The sequence below is a fragment of the Calidris pugnax genome, unplaced genomic scaffold, assembly GCF_001431845.1.
Source record: "Calidris pugnax isolate Ruff unplaced genomic scaffold, ASM143184v1 scaffold98, whole genome shotgun sequence".
Lineage (NCBI taxonomy): Eukaryota > Metazoa > Chordata > Aves > Charadriiformes > Scolopacidae > Calidris > Calidris pugnax.
The window spans coordinates 1,204,248-1,223,599 of NW_015090829.1; the positions used below are offsets into that span (position 1 = coordinate 1,204,248).

General features: G+C 58.4%; 2 protein-coding genes and 1 long non-coding RNA gene across 5 annotated transcripts in view; 2 read left to right on the top strand and 1 right to left on the bottom strand.

Moving 5' to 3' along the window:
• Positions 1-754: 754 nt before the first annotated feature.
• IFITM5 (interferon induced transmembrane protein 5) lies at positions 755-2,819 on the top strand. Its single transcript, XM_014940656.1, has 2 exons — positions 755-1,591; positions 2,227-2,819. Exons 1-2 carry the CDS (start codon positions 1,415-1,417, stop codon positions 2,443-2,445), a joined length of 396 nt encoding a protein of 131 aa, XP_014796142.1. The 5' UTR covers positions 755-1,414; the 3' UTR covers positions 2,446-2,819.
• Positions 2,820-4,666: 1,847 nt separating this feature from the next.
• ATHL1 (ATH1, acid trehalase-like 1 (yeast)) lies at positions 4,667-15,594 on the bottom strand. Of its 3 annotated transcripts, none has more exons than XM_014940679.1 (14): positions 15,453-15,594; positions 14,072-14,334; positions 13,333-13,543; positions 12,345-12,780; positions 11,186-11,305; positions 10,845-10,976; positions 10,407-10,518; positions 9,494-9,566; positions 8,857-8,993; positions 7,995-8,128; positions 7,640-7,735; positions 7,072-7,169; positions 4,940-5,154; positions 4,667-4,852 (listed from the first exon to the last, which is right to left on the bottom strand). In XM_014940679.1, the coding sequence occupies exons 2-14, from the start codon at positions 14,322-14,324 to the stop codon at positions 4,788-4,790; spliced, it is 2,082 nt and encodes a 693-aa protein (XP_014796165.1). In that variant the 5' UTR covers positions 14,325-14,334; positions 15,453-15,594; the 3' UTR covers positions 4,667-4,787. The 3 variants fall into 3 exon arrangements, with proteins under 3 accessions (XP_014796165.1, XP_014796164.1, XP_014796166.1); XM_014940678.1 differs by lacking the exon at positions 15,453-15,594 and adding an exon at positions 15,131-15,421; XM_014940680.1 differs by lacking the exon at positions 15,453-15,594 and adding an exon at positions 14,796-14,865.
• A 3,411-nt stretch (positions 15,595-19,005) lies between these two features.
• Positions 19,006-19,352, top strand: part of LOC106887232 — a 1,506-nt gene continuing 1,159 nt past the window's right edge. Inside the window, exon 1 of the long non-coding RNA XR_001411832.1 lies at positions 19,006-19,186. This is a non-coding gene — a long non-coding RNA (uncharacterized LOC106887232). The remainder of the gene's footprint in view (positions 19,187-19,352) is intronic.

The window sequence follows — 19,352 nt, forward strand, 5'->3', positions numbered from 1 at the left end:
GCCCGGGTCTTTCCCCCCCCGCCCCTGCTCTGAGCCCCCCACTTGCCCCCCCAGGCCCGCGACTGCAAGGTGCTGGGGGACCTGGAGGGCGCCCGGCGGTACGGGAACCAGGCCAAGCTGCTGAACATCATCTGCTCCACCCTGCTGGTCCTGGCCGTGGTGGCCATCATCACCATCTTCATCCTCCTGTTGCCATACGGCAGCATGTGACAGCGCTGCCACCTTGGGGGCGCCCCCTCCTCCTTTTCCCAAAACATCCCTGCTTTGGCCATGGGGAGAGGGAGTGATGCCTCGTCCCCTCGGTGCCCGCACCCCTGGGTGTCCCAGCACAGCCCCTGCCTGCGAGGGGACGGGTGGGCCAGGCTGGGACGTGAGGGACAGCCCCCCCTCTTCTCTGCTTGTGTGCCGGGCAGGGGGCTCCTGGGCTTCCTGGGTGCTGTGACACACGTTTAGGTCACTGTTGCCACAAATAAAGCTCATCCTGCCAAACCCCTCTCACCGCTCGCCTTATTCCCAGCAGGGAAGGAAAAGAGGGTCCTTGTGTGTCTTCGGGGCAGCCCCCTCCTCCTCCTCTTTCTTTTCTCACTGCCGGCTGATGGCTCTCTGCCCCACCACAGGGTAAAGCACTTCCAGCCCAGAGCCCAGATAAGTTTCTTCCTAAAAGCTTAGGCATGGCAGAAAAAGGAAAGACAGACGGAAAGACAGAAAGAAAGAAGGGAGGGAGGGAGGGAGGGAGGGAGGGAGGAGAGAAAGAAAGAGAGAAAGAGAGAGAGAAAGAGAGAGAAAGAGAGAGAGAGAGAGAGAAAGAAAGAGAGAGAGAAAGAGAAATCAATTTATCAATCAATCAATCTGTGTTTTTCTGGCCTTACACACCCCGTCCTGTCACACAGCCCCATCTCCTCCTGCTTCTCCCCATAGAAGTAGCTCTTCCACATTTTGGTATTAAGTTCCCATTTAAGGCATCCAGTGACCCAAACATGCTGCGAAGGAGGGGTCTTCCCAGCCAAGACCACCTGGAGGGACTGGGCTGGAGGTATTGGTGGGAGGCAGTGCAGTGAGAGATCCTGGCACTGAGGCTCTGTCTCGTATCGGCCCCTTGGGGTCACCTGGTTTCAGTCACCCCATGGTCACCCTCCGAGCGCTCGGCCTCCCTGGAGCCATCCGTGCTCCTCATCGCGGGAGGAAGGCTGGATTTAAAAAGCCCATAGGCTGGAAAAGCCAAGTGTGCTTCTCCAAGCTCCCAGCCAAGCCTTTCTGATAACCACAGCCCGGGAGGGCTGTAATTTCTTGGGTTTATATATAGAGGAGACGAGGCCGTGCCACAGACAAGGACTATATAAAGGGGCCTCCCTGCCCCGCTGCCCCAGCCAGGCTGGTGGAGCAGAAGAGTCGTGGGGTGCCCCTCTCTGTGGCCATGGACACCTCTTACCCGCGGGAGGACTACCTGCCCACGCCGTCCCACAAGCGGGACCCGTCTCCCGCCACCCTCGTCCCCCCAGCGCCCCGTGACCACCTCGTCTGGTCCATCTTCAACACCATCTACATGAACTTCTGCTGTCTCGGCTTCGTGGCTCTCGCCTTCTCCGTCAAGGTATGGAGTGGGGCCATGGGGGGTGGGACTGAACACTTGGGGTCACCTGGGACCTTCCCCGTGGTGATGCCAAGGGATGGACTTCCCAAGGAGGCACCGAGCATCTGAAAGAACCACCTTGGGGGGGCTGGGGTAGGGGATGAGAGACCAACACCCTCAAGAGGCTGGTTGCAGGTGACACCATCCCCAGGTAAAGCCCCCACACTTTCCCTGCCACCCATTGATAAGGCTGAGAGATGCCCCCCCCAGACAGTCACAGCCTCCTGCCACCACAGGAGGACCAACCCCTTCTTCCTACAAGGTGCTGGGGGGCCATGATGACCCCATCCCCTCCACCTGCCCTCTGCCAGGAGCAGCCCCGGCTGGATGGATGGGGCAAAGTGGGGGCTGGAGCCCCCCAGGCTCCAAAAGATGCAGGAGAGAAAGTCCCCATAGCAAAGAAAGTGGGGGGGCTGAGGGGGGCAGCAGCGCATGGAGCTGTGGGGCAGCCCGGGGTGGATGGGCAGGGGACTAAACTTGGGGCTGGGAGGGTGCCGAAGCCAGGTAGCTGGGCTGGGAGGGGGCACGGGGAGGGGGCACGGGGAGGGGGCTGCGGGCAGCCCGGGGGCTGCTGCCCCATCCCTGGGCTGTTGCAGGCGCGGGACCGGAAGGTGTGCGGGGACGTGGAAGCCGCTCGGCGCTTCAGCTCCAAGGCCAAGTGCTACAACGTGCTGGCCACGGCGGGGAGCGTGGTGCTGCCGCTGCTGCTGGCCGCCCTGGTCATCACCGGCGTCCTCCACCTCTCCAAGCTGGCCCAGGAGTCCGTCGGCTTCTTCACCTACCAGTTCAGCCCCAGCGACGACGAGGACAAGTGACCGGTGGGTGAAGGGTGTGGAGAAACTCCTTCACAAGCTGGTGGCCCACCCAAAAAGACCACTGGTCCAGCATCACCCAGCCACCACCCATCTCTGCCACCCAGGGCCACGTCAGCAGGCTTTCGTGCCCACGGGGCTGGGGGGCGGGGGAGAGCAGCCCCACAGGCTTCTCTCCTCACCCTCTCCTGCCCATCGTGCACCCCCAGCCCCACAGTGCCCGACCCCGGCTCCTGGCCACACTTCTTGGGGCAGATCGGGTATTTTTGTTTACCTTGTTTGTTTTTTTTACCTGCCTTTTATCCTGTGTGGAGCACAGCTTCCCTCCAGCCTCGGTGAGCACTATTTAAATCATTAAACCACTTCACACATTGTGAGTTTCCTGCGTGCCTGTGTGTAGGGCTGGAGGGGTGCTAAAGGGACAATATAAATATGCGTTTTTCACTTTGACCGTGCCCTTTGGGGCCGGGAGAAGGAACAATCTCGGTGGCCCTCAGAGCCACCCAGCCCCAAGAGCCACAGCCCGTCGGGGCCTCGCCGGCGGCTGCGGAGGGGAAAGACACAGAGAAGTTTCCCTGCCCCATGGGGACACCCTGGAGCAGATGAGATGTCACCCCCTCCAAGGGGAGCTGGGACCCGCAAACTCAATGCAGGAAAGATGAAGTCTCCCAGCAGGTCCCCGGGTGAGGGCAGAGGGGAGAAGCACAGGATGCAGCCCCGCTGCCTTCTGCCACCCCCCCATTGCCCTCCCCGGGGCAGGGCCGGCTCGTTCTGGCAACCGGACAAAAGACATCCCATTTTGGGGTGGGAATGGATGATGACACACACTGACGTCCCTTCCAGAGCCACCTGGCTCAGAGCTGGGCTTTACCCCCAGCCTCCCCAAGCCCCAACCCAGGTGCAGCCCATGGGGCTGTTATGGGGGGCGAGGGGATGGAGGGGTCCGTTTGTCCTGCCCTGCTGCCGAGAACTGCTGCTAATTAGGGGTTGGGTGACTTTTGACAAGGCCTGAGGGACAGCCAGCCTAATTACAAGGCGGGGGAGCCACGCTGCCTCCTGCCCAAAGCGTTCCCACATGCTGCAGGCAGCGGCCACGGGGCTTTTTATAAACCCCTGGGATTGGGCCAAGATTCCTGGGGTTTGTGCGAGAGGGGGGCCGGGAACGCCGCCAGCACCCCCTCGCTCTCACCCAGCCACGGGAAACGGGGCACCAGAACCAGCCCCGGGAAGGGGGTGCCGGAGGGGAGGGCGCTGGGAGGTGCGGGGCTGGGTGTTGGGGGGTATCCTGCCCCCCTCTTCTCACAGCCCTGCCCTCCCGTGGGACTTTCGGGGACACTGGAAACGCCTTGAGCAAAGACAGGGCAGGTCCGTGCTCACCCTGAGGCTGCTCAGCTGGAGCTCTGGGGGGGCTCTGCCGGGGTCCCAGAAATACACTGTGCGTGTCGTCTGACAGAGCAGCAGGGGTAAGTGGTGCCCGGGCTTCATCAAACGCCAGGTTAGAAGGGTTTAACTCCAAATCTGCCTGAGCAGAGAGGTGATGACGCAGACGAGGGGTTAAAAGCGAGATAGGGGTGTTACACGCCAAACAACACGGAAGAAACGGAGCTGCGGGCTGCCCCTGCAGACAGGGCTGCAACGCTTTTGGCCGCGTACTTCAGCGTAATTTTGGCCACGTAACTGCCAAAATAACGCTCAGCTCCAGCCTGACTTCCATCCCCGCTGCCTCGGCAGAGCCTCTCCCTGCGGGGGTCAGCGGGACGCGGGGGTCCTGGCCGCAGGCTGTACGGAAACCCAGCGGCCATGGCGGCCACGGGCTGCTCCGGGGGGGAGTGATGTGGGGAAGAGCCGAGGCCAAGGTCCTTCCAGCCCCGGGGAGAAGGGGAGGACCAAGCCAGGATGTGCTGGAGGAGCTGGGAGTTGGCGCACACACAGGCTGGAAGACATACAGACCTATCATCTGGGGCTTCCTTAGAGACACAGATGTTTAGAGCATAAACAAGCCCCGGATGTTTAGAAAACTCACTTAAAATAATTGCTTTCAGGCTAGATTTGGTCTCCTCTGCTAAGCCAGAGAGGTTGAAGGCATGTGAAGGGGAGCAAGGGGGCTCAGTGCCCCCCGGCACAGACAGGGATGCTCAGGGTCACTCGGGGAGCTGCAGCCATGGGGAGAGCTCTGAGCCCACCACCCACCCCGGGGCCACAAAGAAAGACAGCACACACACAGTCCGGGGGAAAAGGGTTTATGGCACAGCCTGGAACCCCCACCTTTACCTTCCCCCTCTGCCGACATCTGCTCTTCAGCCTTTTCTGCCGCACCAGGGAGTGAAGCCCAGACCAGCCAAGGTCTAAAGCGTCTCGGTGGTTGCCCTCTGAATCCAGCCAGCTGCCGTGGGGAAGGAGACGCCCTGCCCTACAACAAGAACCAACCCTTGTGAGGTATGGGAATGGTTTCTCCCCAAATTGTCCTTATTTCAGCCCAGGCATTGGGGCTCTGTACCTCCATGCAGGGGGAACCGCTGCCCCGAGGCCTCCAGCACGGCTTCCAGGGGAGATCCCACCGGGTCCCGGGGAGACTCGGTCACTTTGATCCTCATCTCCTTTTTGGTGATGGTGAACTTCAGTTTGGAGCCCAAATAGGAGACGCCAGTGATTTTCATCCTGTCGATGTCCTCGGGAAACGCAGGGTCAAAGCGGAGGCTGGTCTTTGTGATCCTGGGGAAGCAGGAGTGGGTCAGAAGCGGGAGCAAAGAGTGACCCCAACGCAAAGCCACCTCATGGGGTCGGTCCCCTCCCCAGGCAGTGCAACCTCACACATCCCAGGGGCCTCTCCTCTCACTCTGTTTATCCGTGGGGAGAAAGAGTCCTCTGTAATCTGCCATCTCTACCAAGATGTGTTATAACAGCTTGGTTTTCACTTTCCCTCCGCGCTGTGGCCAAAATGGGTTAGCAAGGTGACCTCCAGAACCCATGTCAGCTCCCACATCCCCTGGTTTGAAGGGCTTCAAACTCAGCGCTGCTCCACGTGCTCCTTCACCAAAAGGTAAAAATGGAGCAAAGAGCTTGAATCCTCTCTGCAAGTCCTTACCCAAAGTCAAACAGAGCCCATTTGTGTGTTTTGGCTTTGGATGAAAAAGAGGTAAGTCACCATTATCTCCTACTCAAATCTTGATGCGGGAGAACGCTTGACCGTCTCCTTCAGTCTTTTGAGAAGGTTCAAGAGAGGCACCAGAGTCTGGAGGGCCTTGGGGGCAGCCCAAGGCACCAGCCGGTGACCACAACTCACAACCCTCGAGGGCTACGTAAACATCATCTCAACATGGGAGGAAGTTTGGCTGGAGCCCCACAGCCTGTGGCTTGAGGCTGAGCCGAGAGGGGCCCAACCTGACACACAGAGACCATCCCGAGACCTTCCAGCTCCCCACAACCTGAGATTACGGTTTTCAGCTGGGAACACGGGAGCTCACACCCAGCTCCACCAAGAATCTGGTGGGTTCCTCAGCAGTTTCTGGCCACACACAGGGAGTAAAAACACATAGTTAGTGCTAGAAGAGCTTGCTGAAAATCAAAAGGTTCGTCAGTTTGATCCGTCCCCAATTAAACTAAGAATACGCTGCAGAGTCTGCTGCTTCAGGGCTGAAACCACGGGGCTGCTTTGGACACAAGACACGGCTTTGAAATTATATGAGGAGCCTAATGTTTTTTCTAAGGTATTTGGCTGCTGTGGTGATGCCAGCTGGGCACTGTCCCCCCAGAGCCACCCGTGGGCAGATGGCTCCAGAGGGGCTGCAGAACCTCTGTCCCTGCCACATCCAAAGAGGACGGGATGTTATAGCTCAGCCAGGGGAACACTTAGGGAATGGCATGGAGCTTCCCAAACGTGCTACTGCCTCACAAAGTGACCTGGAGAGAGTCTCTTACCTGTTCCGAGTCTGTTTCCAGTCTTCAAAGTGGGAATAGGCCCACGGCAGCTCAGTCTGGTGGCAGAGGACTGGGGTCTCCAGTCACAAAGGCCCCCTTTGAAAGGGCACCGTGTATAATGTATAATAAGAGCTAGTCTTGTGTTTGCTTGCAAGGGGATTGTATGGGCTCTCTCTTCAATTAATTAACCAAAAGGCCGATGTAACTGGTGGATCACAGCCTTTAAGCTCCATCCACACCTGGTGAAGAGCCTGTGGCGTGGGCAGGTCTGGATGTATCTGGTTCACAGACGACACACACAAAATGAGGTTCACAGACACACACAAAATGAGACCCACCCTCCTGAGCTCGTACAGAGACAGCCCTCTTCACTGAGGGTGTCACTGGTGTTGAAGAGCTCAGCATTGGCCTGGCTTTTGCTCCTTTTGAAGCCAAGGCTTTCAACACTGACTTAGCTGGAGGGAAAATGGGCCAAAGCTTGTCACTTCTGAAAACCCCACCGTTTTCCACCAGCGACTAACTGTCCCCAGTATCCACAGTTCATCTGGGATCCTTAGTGTTCCTGCTTGTTCATTACCTGCTGGGAGCTTTCTGGATGCTGCAAGTTCCTTTCCTTTTCATGAGTAAAACCCCATTGCTCCAGCTAAACAGTAAGTTTTCAAGTGACATGTGGTCGTTTAGAGATTAAACGAGACATAGCATAGGTCTCACCTGAACCCCGTGTAGCCAAAGAGGACAGCCTGCAAGAATCCACCCATCCCCGTCAAGAAGTTCACAGCTCCTGACCCATCTGAGTTCTCCACCCAGATCTGCTCCAGCAAGAGAGAGAAAAGACTCAAGGGTTGCACTGGGTCTCCTCTTACGGTTATGTGGGTTTGAATATGTTCATCATCATCACCGTCCCTCATCCTAGGTGTTGCAGTGACCATGCACCATGGCATGGGGCAGGCGATGGGCTCTGATGGGTCCCTGGGTACCACCATCCCCGTTCCCTCTCCCATCCCCAGCAGGCAGGAGGAAGTCTGGGGTGAGCACCACACCAACCCGTGGCTTTGTATTGCTTGGTAGGAAGCAGATGCCTCCTTATTGCCCTTTGGAGGAGACAGAGCATGCAGCAGCTCAATACAACAATAACCCAAGAACCTGGTGACCTCAAATACAGCCAGCACGGGCTCCAGTCCAAGGGACATCTCCCAGTGGGATGGGCCCCACCTGGGAACAGGCAGGGTGGAAGCAAGAGGCGTTTGTTGCCAGGAAGCAGCCAGGCCACGCAGCTCACCTTGAAGGGCTCTGTGATGTTGCTGAAACACTTGTTGAGTTGGCTCTGGGCTCTCTGCACCTCCTTTAGCTCCAGCCACCCCACTGCAAACATGCTCTGCGGGAGAGGAGACCTGCCTTTCACCAGCTGCCATCTCCCCCGGGGGTGACAATACAGCAAAACCTCCAGCGACACCAGAACGGGCATCCTCCAACCCAGAGCAGGCATCTCCAGTGCACTCCTCTAGCTCTGCTGTCCACCTTCCCTCAAAGCAGGGCTGACAAAATGTGCCCGTTGAGGGGGTGGCAGTGACTAACTCGATGGAGACCACCGCCTCATGGGTAAATCCCACCCCAGGCTTTGCCCCTCTCCTCACCCAGGTCATGGCTGGCCCATCCGGTTCGGTGGCGGGTTCATACATCTCCAGGTCGTTTCTCCGGACCTCGGGGCTCATGGGGTGCATCAGGGGGAATCCCAGCAGGATGACATCAGCCTGTTTCACGGGCTCGCCTGGGGAAGGGAGCCGGTCCCACCACACATGCCAGCTGGGAGCAGCTGGCAGACCCAGTCTCTGTTTGCTCATTTGGGGAGCAAACCTGACTCACGGGAATCATAAACCCGGAAGAACAAACACCACATGGGCAGGGGAAGGTGGTGGAGCTGCAGGGAGGACACCTCATTGCTGCCTTGCTAAAAGATGACCAGAACTGCAGCTTATGGCTTGTCGAGGCAGGACAGTGGCACAGCCCTGACACGATGGCACTGGGAAGGGTGTCACCTGAACTTCGGGTGCGAAGGAATAGCTCCCACCACCCCCTAACTGTGAGACAGAGGACTCTAAACTGGGCGTGGATCTCCAACGGAGCCAGCATCTTCACTTCCAGAGGCTCCCAACACGGCACTTGACTTGGAAAGAGAGACCTGTTGGCAGTGGGTCCACAGCAAACACCTCATCCGCAGCCCAGCGCTAAAAGTCTCTTCCTACTCTCTGCGCTTCCAAATTTCCTCATTTTATCAGCCCAGCACTGGGAAATGATCCACCAAGAGGCAGAAAAAGCATCTAGAATCCAGGCTCTCCACAGGGACACCCCGACTGCTGCTCGGGGAGAGCAGCACGAGGGGCTGTGACTTCAGCCACCCCCCACCCCCCCGCCCGGCTCTGAGCCCCCCAGAGACTCTGCTCTCACAAAGAGCCATCAGTGGCCAACCCCGGGGTCTGCCGCGGCCCCACCGCTCACCTGGGCTGTACCCGTCGTACTCAGGGTGGTACTTCTTCTCCGCATCAAAGGGCACTTTGATTTTCTTGGCACAGTCCACCCACTCCTCTGGCACGGGGATGGAGAAGTCCCGAGCAATGTCAGCTGCAAAGTTTAAGCTGAAAAGAGGTGAGGAACAATTCTTCATGTCAGGCATAAGGTGGCTGTGACCCCCTCAGGGAGTAGAAGAGAAGAAAGGGAACAAAAAGAGCTGATTGAGCCATAACTGCAAAGCAGCAGCTATTCTGAAAGAACACAGGTCAAAGTGTCAGCCTGGGGTAACAGCTTTCCTTGCTGGACCTGGGGTGGCAGTTCCTCCAGCCTTAGATGTCTCCAGCTGGCTAATTGTACAGACGTCTCACAAAAGACAGGGCAAGAAACCCCCCTCTGAAGTGAAATCCCTCCTAGCCTCATGTGGACGCCTCCAGCAGGTCAGATGAGCCGCCATGGGACCACCTGCTTATTTCAGCTGGCTGTGAAGGTGGGCGAAGGAGTCGGGCTCAGAGAGAGGGGTGTGAGGAGGGGGAAGGTGTTTCCTGCAGGACCCCCATTCCTCCTGCCCCTGCCAGGCAGAGGAGGAGGGAGAAGGGCCAGGGCTTCACCAAGGCATGGGTCTTACCTCCGCTGGGCCATGGCGTTGGTGTAAACAGAGTTATCAACCTGGCAGTGATGCTCATCGGGGGGCATGACACCTGCAGGAGGAGGAGGAAGAGGACACTTCACACCGCAGCCCACCCAAGGTTTGGCACAGGTCTGTGCCCCTCCTCGGGGAAGGGGCAGGAGAGAGGGGACCCCTCTCGTGGCAGAGCTGCCACCCTGCTTCTGGGGGGATCCCACAGCAACCCCAGTGCAACGCTCAGCGGAGGAGAACACAAGTGGTGCTGGTTGGTACAGCTTGGTCTGATGGGCAGCATCAGCCTGAGGGCATCTCCCTCACTTCACAGGCAAGGTGGCCTTTGAGTCACTAATTCTATCAAGTCATTCAATCAAGTCAATCAAGTCACTAAATCTTTCCCCAGCCACAAGCTCCGGCCCTTCCTTTGCTGTGGATTGTCCCCAGGAGGAGAGACGGCCACTTCCCCAGAGAAACATGGCACCAACAGCACCAAATGTTGCTTCAAGGGATTAAAATCCCACAGGCTCCTGGGGGCTTTAAACTCAGGTCTCTGAAAAAAGTCCTTCCTCTCCAAAGCCCTCGTGCACTGTTTTCCCTAAGTGCCACCAGCCTCAACAGCAGACCTGAAGCCATCCATGCGTGTGCCATCAGCTCGTAACACCATGGAAGGAGACATTTAGAGGTGTCCTATGAGCAGCAAGGGACTGTGAGAAAAAGACAACCAGTACTGTGGCACTGGAAGAGAGCTGAGCATCTAGTCCTGTTTTCACATGGACACGAACAGTATCTGTGAGACATTCCAGAGGGCAGGAGCCTGAAGATCCCATGCACTCCTGTCCAGGTCTAGCTGGAGCGGCTTGGAACCTCTGCTTGGAAGCCCCTTCCGTACAAACAGGCCTGGTAGTTGCAGAAGTACCTCTGATGTGGTAGCACTGCTCCTCCTCGCTCCACACCATCCTGCTGCACCAGTACCGAGCCACAGCATCCACCAGCTCCCAGCCTCCATCCTCCCTGAACAGCTTCTGGTCCTGGAGGGAGCCCAAGCCAGAGAGAAACAGGGATATGAGGGAGACTCAACCAAACCCAAACTCAGCAGGAGGACAGGAGCTCTAAGAAGGTGGATGTAGCAGGAGAAAAGGACAGAAAACTGGCCTGTATTGAGCCAACAGGATGCTGAGCCGCCTGAGGAGCAAGGACAGAGGAGGCAGAGCTGAAGAAGGGACCCTGAGGTGCTACCAGCGATTCTGGCAGGGGCAGCCAGCAGCAGAGTTTCTCTGGGAAGGGACAGTGACAGTCAGCAGATGCCCTGCAGGCCCTGCCACCGGTCCATGCAGGGGGCACACGCTCCCTTTACCTGCGTGGTGCAGTAATACTGCTCGAAGGCCATCAGAACATCCCCAGTGACATGGATTTCCTGGGCTCCATAGATCTCCTCAGGACACACTTCCCGGCCGGTGGCTGCGCTCTCCCACGGGAACTTAGCACCCTGCCAGGAGAAGACATCCGTGAGGACGGGCTGAGCACAGCATCTCAAGGTGTTCTCTGTCCCCAGCCCACCACCGGCGGGCAGTGCCCTGCTCCCAGCCCCGGGCTGAGACCGGAGCCAGCGAGGAAGAGCAGAGCCTGGCTCTCCTCCTGGGTGACAGCGGCCGGGCTGCATCATCCTCAGCCCGTCATCATCATCGCCGTCCCCACCTCGTAGCCTTGCTCCCGCGCGTTGTGCAGGGCTCCATCCAGCCGGCGAATGCGGTACTCCAGGATGGCACGGGCAGCCTCGGGGCAAAACAGCAGAACGTTCGGGAACATCCAGGTGTCCTGGAAGCGTCCAAGCGAGGCAATGGGGTGGGACTGGCTGGTGGGGCATCCCCACGCTCCCACCAGTTTCACCTTTACAGTCCACCCCCTCCCAAACGCTCTGACAGCGATTTTGCTCCTACTTAAAGGTGCTGTCCTGTGGGCTCATTAAAAGGGGTAAGTCCAAAAGGGACTGCTTCTGCCCATGCCCCTACTCTCTGCTCGCCACACACCTGGTATCTCCCCAGGGTGGTCCCAGCAGGACCTCCCATTACACAGGAGAAGGGAGGCAGGAGTTCTCCAAAGCCAGAGGCTCTGGGGAGGGTCAAAATGACACACATCACCAGGAGGAAAGCACAAAAGACCCCTTGGGACTGCAAAGCCCCTGCCCACTGAAGGGCCAGCCTGGGTTTAGCACAGGAGCCCCAACACCATCCAGCAGCGTCTCCTGCTCACACCATGCTGTGTGGCCACCTGGCACGGCTGCTCCGAGGGCAGGTCTAAGCCCTTGGCTGGGGCAGAGCCACCCAGCCCCACGGCTTTACTGAGCAGACTCCCCACCAGGGTCAAGGAGCTGCATGTGCCCATCACCTCTGTTTCTGCAGTGGCTCAGGCACAGCAGGACTCGCCGATGCCACCGGGGCTGGGAGGAGAAGGGCAGGTCACAACTTGCTCCATTTTAAACAGGCAGAAGTTGGTGGCCGTGCTCTGAGCCCATCACTGGGGCTCCCTTGGGTGAGCACCTGAACTGCCCTGCCCCACACCTGGGCTGGGCAAGGGGCTGCCCTGCGGAGGGGTCTCTCTGCCCCTCGCCCCCGCTGGCTACGTGGCAGCCCCAGGGATCCAGCTTCAGCTCCGGCACTTTGCTTCTGGGCTAGAGGATAACCCGGGTGGGCAACTCCAGGGGCTGAGATGGTTGGTGGAGCAGGACGAGAGCTGGAGGATGCTCTCCATCGAGCAGCTGGTACCAAGGTACCCCCTACCTGGGGGAAAGGACGGGGCCTCCCAGCAGCCTCCTCCAAGCTGTGCAAAGCCCCTGGCTAGCAGGGTCTCCACCCACCTGGTCCCAGAAGACGTGTCCCCAGTAGTCCTCGCCTCGAGTGCCGTTGGACAAGCCACCGGGGCTGATGCCGTGGAAGAGGAAGCCTGTGCTGCCCTGGGGTGGGATGGCACTCAGCAGGTAGTAGAGGCACCCGTGGAGGGCCTGCTGCAGCGGCAGGGGTCCGTCCAGGTCCATGGAGCACCCTCGCCGGAGCGTGTCCCAGGCGCAGGTGTGGGAGGGGAGCAGGGAGCCCGTGGCCACGAGGGCCAGCCCGTGGCTGTAGCTCCTCTTGGCTTCCTCTTCGCTCTCGGCCACGGCCGTCAGGAACTCCCAGGATCGCTCCTGCTCCTCCCCGCTCAGCGTCACGGCCCGTGGCACCGGGGTCCAGAGCATGTGGATGGTGGGACGGGGCCCCCCCTCCACCTCGGGAACCAGCGTCTGCCCGTAGACGTAGCTGTGGGGGGCGGGGGGCGAGAGGGGAAGGGGGAGCAGAGCCAGTGGGACCCCGTCCACGTCCACCCACGCAGAGGGGACCTCCCCAGCAGCTGAGTGTCACCTCCCGTCCCCACCCAGGGTGGAAGGTCCCCGGCCCCACACGTCAGCACAGCAGCCATCCCGCCCCCAAAGTGCAGGAGACTGGAACTCATCACGACTTGTCCCCTGTCCCAGCAAGACATTTCTAGAGGTCATCTCCTCCAAACTCACTGTCTTCCCCAGACTCACTTCTCTGTAATCACATCTAGTCCCCATGGCCTTCGTTGCTCTTCTACGTGTCAGTGTAAGGAATAATTCTGGAGTTGTAACTAATAAAAGTGTTTCTATACATAATTTGGGGGTTTTATATACCTACCAGGAAGAAGCAGATTTGCACCAGCCCCCACCACTCACCATGTCAGTCTAGATCTAACCCTACTTTTGCAATTTATTTCCCGTTGGTGAGCAGGACAGCGTGCTACAGCCCGTGAAGGATGTGCCCAGAGCAAGGTCCCCCGTGACCCAAACTCACTGTGCTCCCTGGAAGTCCGGCCCTTGCTTCAGGTCCAAATCCTGGCTCTTTGGCACGAAAGGTGTCTGGAGCTGGACCGAGATGGGTCGGGTGGTGGGAGTCAATCGCCGGATGGTGATGCTGAAGGCCATCAGGTGGACAAGGGAGTGGTGGGCATAGATGTGTTGGGTGGCCAAGTAGTCAGTTGAGCGAAGCTCATGGCTGAAGGTTCCTGTAAGCACAGCGAGAGCCACCAGCCTTTTGACCCATCAGCTCCTGGTGCTCTGCCCCAGGCTCCCATTTCTGCCCTTCCAGCCACTTCCTACTGGCAAAGGAACCGCCTTTCCAGGTCCGGATCCAAACACAGCTTTTGACTGGACAGCACTGTTAACAGACTGAACCTGGCCAAGCCCCCGAGGAATTATTTGCGCTATAAAACATTTTAACAGGTTTCACAATTGAACAGCGTTTGCCGAGCCTGGCTCAGCAGGGGTTGAGACAAACTCTGAAAAGCGCTCTTATCCTCACAAGAAAGGGGAATTTTCCACTTGCTCCTACACAACTGCAGACGAACAACAGGTGGACAGACAACAGGCAGAAGAAAGATGCGACCTTGCGGGAGAGGCAACACGGGTAAAGAGACCTTTAACTTCTAGACAAAGGTCACCAGCAGTTAGAGGAACAGAGCGAGGGTGCCTGAGGTGAAGATCTGGCAGGAGCAGCAGGACAGGGAGACCCCAGCCCATGCTCTGCCATTTACCCGTCCAGGTGTTCAAGGTGAAGGTCTCGGATGGGCTGTCCGCACCCGGCACCGTCATCCTGACGTTGATGGGGCTGGGGATGTCGGCGCGGTGCGTGTCCCCCACAGCCCCGTTGTACACACCATTGACGTGGAGGACATCCCGGTAGACACGGGTGCCCAGGTAGGCGTTGGTGACGGTGGCCAGCAACCGTGGGTCCGAGGGCAGGGAAGTGGAGGTGAACACGGCAGGGTCCTCTTTGCCACCATCCATTGTCCCCAGCCTGGGGTGCAGAGCAACAACAGCAGAGTCACAAGGGTTGAAGGGAGGAAGCGAGGGCAGGGGTTGTTTTGGAGACCACCGAAAGTGGGGGCTTTTCTCTGTAACCTGCCCAGAACACCCCGGTGACTGGCAAAGCTGGGCTTGCTGCCTCCAGCTTCCTCATGCTCCCAGGGTCCAGGGAGTTTTGGAGACCACCGAAAGTGGGGGCTTTTCTCTGTAACCTGCCCGGAACACCCCGGTGACTGGCAAAGCTGGGCTTGCTGCCTCCAGCCCCCTCATGCTCCCAGGGTCTCCGGCTCTTTTAGTCTCCCCTCTGATGACCACCAGTGGTCTTCCTCCATCCCAGCTTTCCTCCCAGTGCCTGCAGCACGTCTCCTCCACCCAGGCTCATTTCCTCCTCTGCGGCTTCCCTTCTCGCTCCTCTGGCTCCCACCAAGGCTCCTCCAGCCAAACCTCACTCACTCATGGCTTTGTTGCTTCTCCAATCTGCCCCCTCTTCCTCTTCTTCCACCCTCTCCGTGACGGCATCTCACCAGCTTCTCCCAATACAATGCACCCACCTTCCTCTTCTCCCCTCCTCTTTCCCCCAGCGCTAATCCTCTCAGCGGCTCCCCATCTCCCATCCCACTGCACCCCTGTGCTCCCCCCAACTCCCGCACCTCTAGCCCAGCTTCAGGCCCCAGCTTGATAGGGTACGAGCTTTTAATTTCAATTTTATAAACTTGTAAAAAGAGACTTATCTGTTTACATATTACATGTAAGTACATAATAAAGATACAGACACATATAAACAGCACCTCAGGGAGCCGTAGCTGGTGCCTGGCCCTGCTGCGCCCCAGGGGAACACAGAAACCATCCAACATGGCACTAAGGGACCCCCCAGGCAGAGTCAGGGTGCCAGGAGAGCAGTGCCTGCCCCCTGGCCAGGCTGGTGGTCCCCAGATTCCCTCCCCGCCAGCAGCCGGCCGCTGGAAGCTCTCAGGATGACTGGGTTTCCTCACTCCAGGCAGTGCCTGAGGCTGAACTGTGGGAAAAATCCTCCTCCCACCTTCAGGAAAGTTAAAAGAAAACCCAAAAGAAGGGGAGTTGGGGAGGGAGGAGGGTGAGGGGGGCTCTTGCCTTGGGTCTGGGGCTGAGCGGGGGCTGCTGCAGGGATCCCGCGCGGGGCAGGACGGAAGTCACCCAGCTGACAAAGAAGGAAGGAAATAACTTTTTTTTTTTTTCCCCCCCTCCTTAAAAACCAACCAAACAAAAAAATAAAATAATAAAAGTTGGTGAGTAGATGTTTGCCCAGACAAGGTCGTTGCCCGTTGTGGGGAGCACAAAGGTCCCGGGGCTGTCCCACACTGCCGGGAAGGAGGAAACGGGAAAGAAAACCAGTCCCGGAAGATTTATCAGGGAAAATCTGTCGGAGCGCCGCGGCAATGGCCCCGGGGGCGACCTGCGGCAACAAACCACCCTCTGTCCCCAGCCACGCTCCCACCGCCTCCCTCACCCACCGTGGGAGGGAAGGGACCTGGACACCAGCCAGGCTTTTCCCAGCTTCCTTCCCCGGGCAACCCTCTGCCCCCAGCACAGCTTTCCTAGGTGCCAGTGAGCCCCACAGCTGGCACCCAGCCCCACTGCTCCCAGCCCCACTGCTCCCAGTCCCTGGCATCTTCTAAAGCAGGGTTTCACCAGGCTGCCCCCAAAGAGGGCCAGGTCACCCCCTGTTACACACAGAAACGCCCAACCTCTACCACACTGTCTGGGACACAGCAGCCCCTGTCCCCAGCAGGTCCTTCACCCTGGTGTCACCATGCCCCCACTCCCCCCTTGCTGCCAAGTCGGTCCCCAAAGGGATCTGTGTTCAAGTCCTCAAGGCAGGGACACCTCCCACCACACCAGGTTGCTCCAAGCCCCCTCCAACCTGCCCTTGAACCCCTCCAGGGATGGGGCAGCCACAGCTTCTCTGGCCAACCTGGGCCAGGCTCTCACCACCCTCACACCAAACAAGTTCTTCCCCACAGCTCAGCTCCATCTCCCCTCTTGCAGTGTCCAACCCTTCCCCCTCCTCCTAGGGCTCCCCTCCCTCATCCAGAGTCCCTCCCCATCTCTCCTGGAGCCCCTGGAGGGACTGGAAGGGGCTCCAAGGTCTCCCCAGAGCCTTCTCTTCTCCAGGCTGAACCCCCCCAACTCTCTCAGCCCCCCCTCCCAGCAGAGGGGCTCCAGCCCTCCCAGCATCTCCAGGACCCCTCTCCCTGCCCCAACGGATCAGGGGGGTGCAGAGAGCGCTGCAGCCACATGTGAGCACCCACCCGACCTCCTGTCCCTGCCCTGGTGCTCGGAGGAGGATTATCTTATTGAACAACCCACCATTTACAGGATAGACATTACACATCTGTTCCCCTCTCCATAAATCCGCAGAAAAGCCAATGTCTGACTCCAGGGAAGCTGCCATCGGCCTGAAGGAAGCAAAAACGTGTTTCCTGTGTCCGGCGGCAGTGAAGACACCCCGTCTCTCTGCTTGGGGAGGGGGCACCTCCTCATCCCCTCCTCCTGAGCCAGGTGGGGCAAATCCCTCTGGATTCCACCTCAAGGCCACCACTGCCAGCCCCAACGAGCAGAGCCAGCCCTCGGCCCAGACAGAAGGGACGTGAGGACAGAGACAGCCCGGGAAAGGGGGCCTGAGTGTGTGGGGAGGAGTCTGGGGGGCACAGGCAGAGGCAACGGCGCTTGTCCTGCTGCTGGGCCAGCCACGCTCCGTGGGCTCACGCGGTGACGTGATCTGGAGTGGCCTTCCTGCCAGAAACTCCCCAGGGAAGAAGCTGAAGAAGAGGAGGAGGAGGGACAGGAAGGGTGTCCGGGTTAAGAAAAAGAGCTGCCGTGTATCTTCTTTATCAAAACAGCCATTATTCATCTGCACAGGGTGATTTGCTCCTGGGTCAGTCAGGGCACAGGCAAGCTTCTCTAAGAATCCGTTAACCACATCTGTCCTCTACCACCAACAGTATCTCCAGCTTCTCAAGGATTTCAATTGCTCCTTTTAAAAACCTAATTTGAAAGGCTTTATTCCTCCACAAGGACATTATTCTCCTGCTATTCACAGAAAACACAACCAGGCCTTTCACAGCTGCCCCAGACCAATGTGGTCACTCTCCCTGTCACCCCTGGTAGCCCCAGTGATGCTCCTCAGGTTTTTGCCACTGATGAAAACCTTGATCTACTAGAGCAAAAGGGGTTTTTGAGGTGGGGTTTCAGGAAGGAACTGAGTCATTTGGTCCAGACTCACACAAACAGAGCTAGAACAGCCCCAGGCAGACGGGGAAGATGGGGAGGGAGAAGGCTGCTGCCTGGATGCTTCGTCCTGAGGAGGAGGAGGAGGAAGAAGAGCTGCTCCCAGCAACACACAGGTCATCACTAAAAGCAGCGTGAAGAGGCAGAGCAGAACATGGGTTTGGTGTAGAAAATGGGCTGAGAGAAAAGCAGGTCAGTGTGAGATGCCATGGAGGGGGTGTCCTGGGGGTGACTCATTCTCCTGTCTCACTGAGACAGACATTTTGCGAACCTGCTCAGGAGAAAAGTCTTCACCCTGGGAGGCTCTGCCACCCCCCAGCTCCATGTGTCCCATGGGGATCACCCACCACGGGCCAGGCTCTGGTGAGGGGGGGACACAGAGGAAAACCCCCAGGGAGCCAGCTCCAGGCAGGAGATGGGGGGTGAGAGGATCCCACGACTGCTGGGACATCTATGTGTCACCTCCCGTCAACAAACCTGTGCTCGGCCCAGCGGGGGCCACGCAGCCCATCGTGCTGTTTTTAAGGTAAAAACCCGCACTCTCCTGAGACAGTTGTTCTGGGAAAAGAGCTCCAAGCTCCTTCCAAAGACAAGGCCAAATTCCATCCAATTTGCCTGCTGCGACCAGGGAGCCCCGGGAGCTCCAGGAGAGTCGGGGAGAGGAAGGTGGCATTCCCAGCACCCGGAAGAACTTGGAGCAGGTCAGTACAAATCCTGGCAAACAAAAGGGCAAGAAGGACAATGTTCTGTTATTCATTGTGGGAGCTGGAAGGAGACTGTTCTTCCCACTGATGAGCCTCCACACGTCTGAGGAACCAGACCCAGGCTCAAGGCTCTCAGCCACTTCTCCTCTCAGGTCGGGGCACATTGGAAGCTGATTTTGGAAACTCCTGCCCAACCTGATCCTACATCAGTGGAAGATCTGTCCATCCCTTTGAGGCTCCACGGCTGAGGAGCTCGCTAGAGATTCACCACCACCTGAGGAGGAGCCTGGGCAAACACCGAGCCACGAGGGAAGAGGGAGAAGCCATCGCCACGGACAGGACACACGAGGTCCTGATCCCGGCTGCCAGACGGAGAACACCAGGCATCACCTCTGCAAGGGTTTAAAAAAGAAAGTATATTGTGTTTTGAGTGTCATACATTTACAAAAGCCTGAGAGAAGAGGAGGTCTTCTCTCCAGCAGAACGTCGCAGAGAGGTCCCACCTCACTGGTGGGGGGGGGACACAAGTTTTGATCTCAGAGGCATGGGGAGTCGGGTGCTGCTGGGGAAAAACACCTCAAAAACACTTAAGGGGAAGAAAAAAGAAAAAAAAAGCTGTGAAAGACTGGGGAAAATCTTGCCTTTTAAGGGTTTTCCGCCGGGAGAGGGGCAGGCCCGGCGGGGGTGGCAGAGGTGACAGTGACGGGCTGGGCAGCTGCGGTGGTGCTGTGAGGAGAGCAGTGCCCTGCTCCTGCCAGCGCCATGCGGGGCTTCCAGCGGGGCTCCCGGCTGCTGGCCGCCGTGCTGCGCCCCCCCCGCGCCCCCCGCGCACCCATCGCCTCCAAACCGCCCGAGCACCCCCTCTCCGCCGCCGTGAGTAGCCTGGGGGGGCTGGAAATAAAAACAGGGGGGGCTGGAAATAAAAACGGGGGGGGTGTGCCACTTGCTCCTAGGGGATGGAGGGGCACAACACCCCCCCCCATGCATTACAGCTGGGTTATTTGTCAGGAACAAAAGCAAAAGGGGAGGGGGGGGGGAA

Coding starts and splice junctions, on each gene's coding strand:
- IFITM5 (XM_014940656.1), top strand. CDS start 1,415: ATGGACACCTCTTACCCGCGGGAGGACTACCTGCCCACGCCGTCCCAC. Junction 1,592..2,226: donor CTCTCGCCTTCTCCGTCAAG/GTATGGAGTGGG, acceptor GGGCTGTTGCAG/GCGCGGGACCGGAAGGTGTG.
- ATHL1 (XM_014940678.1), bottom strand. CDS start 15,189: ATGGTTTCTGTGTTCCCCTGGGGCGCAGCAGGGCCAGGCACCAGCTAC. Junction 14,335..15,130: donor ACCAGCTACGGCTCCCTGAG/GTGCTGTTTATA, acceptor TCTGCACCCCAG/GCTGGGGACAATGGATGGTG. Junction 11,306..12,344: donor GACACGTCTTCTGGGACCAG/GTGGGTGGAGAC, acceptor GGACGCTTCCAG/GACACCTGGATGTTCCCGAA.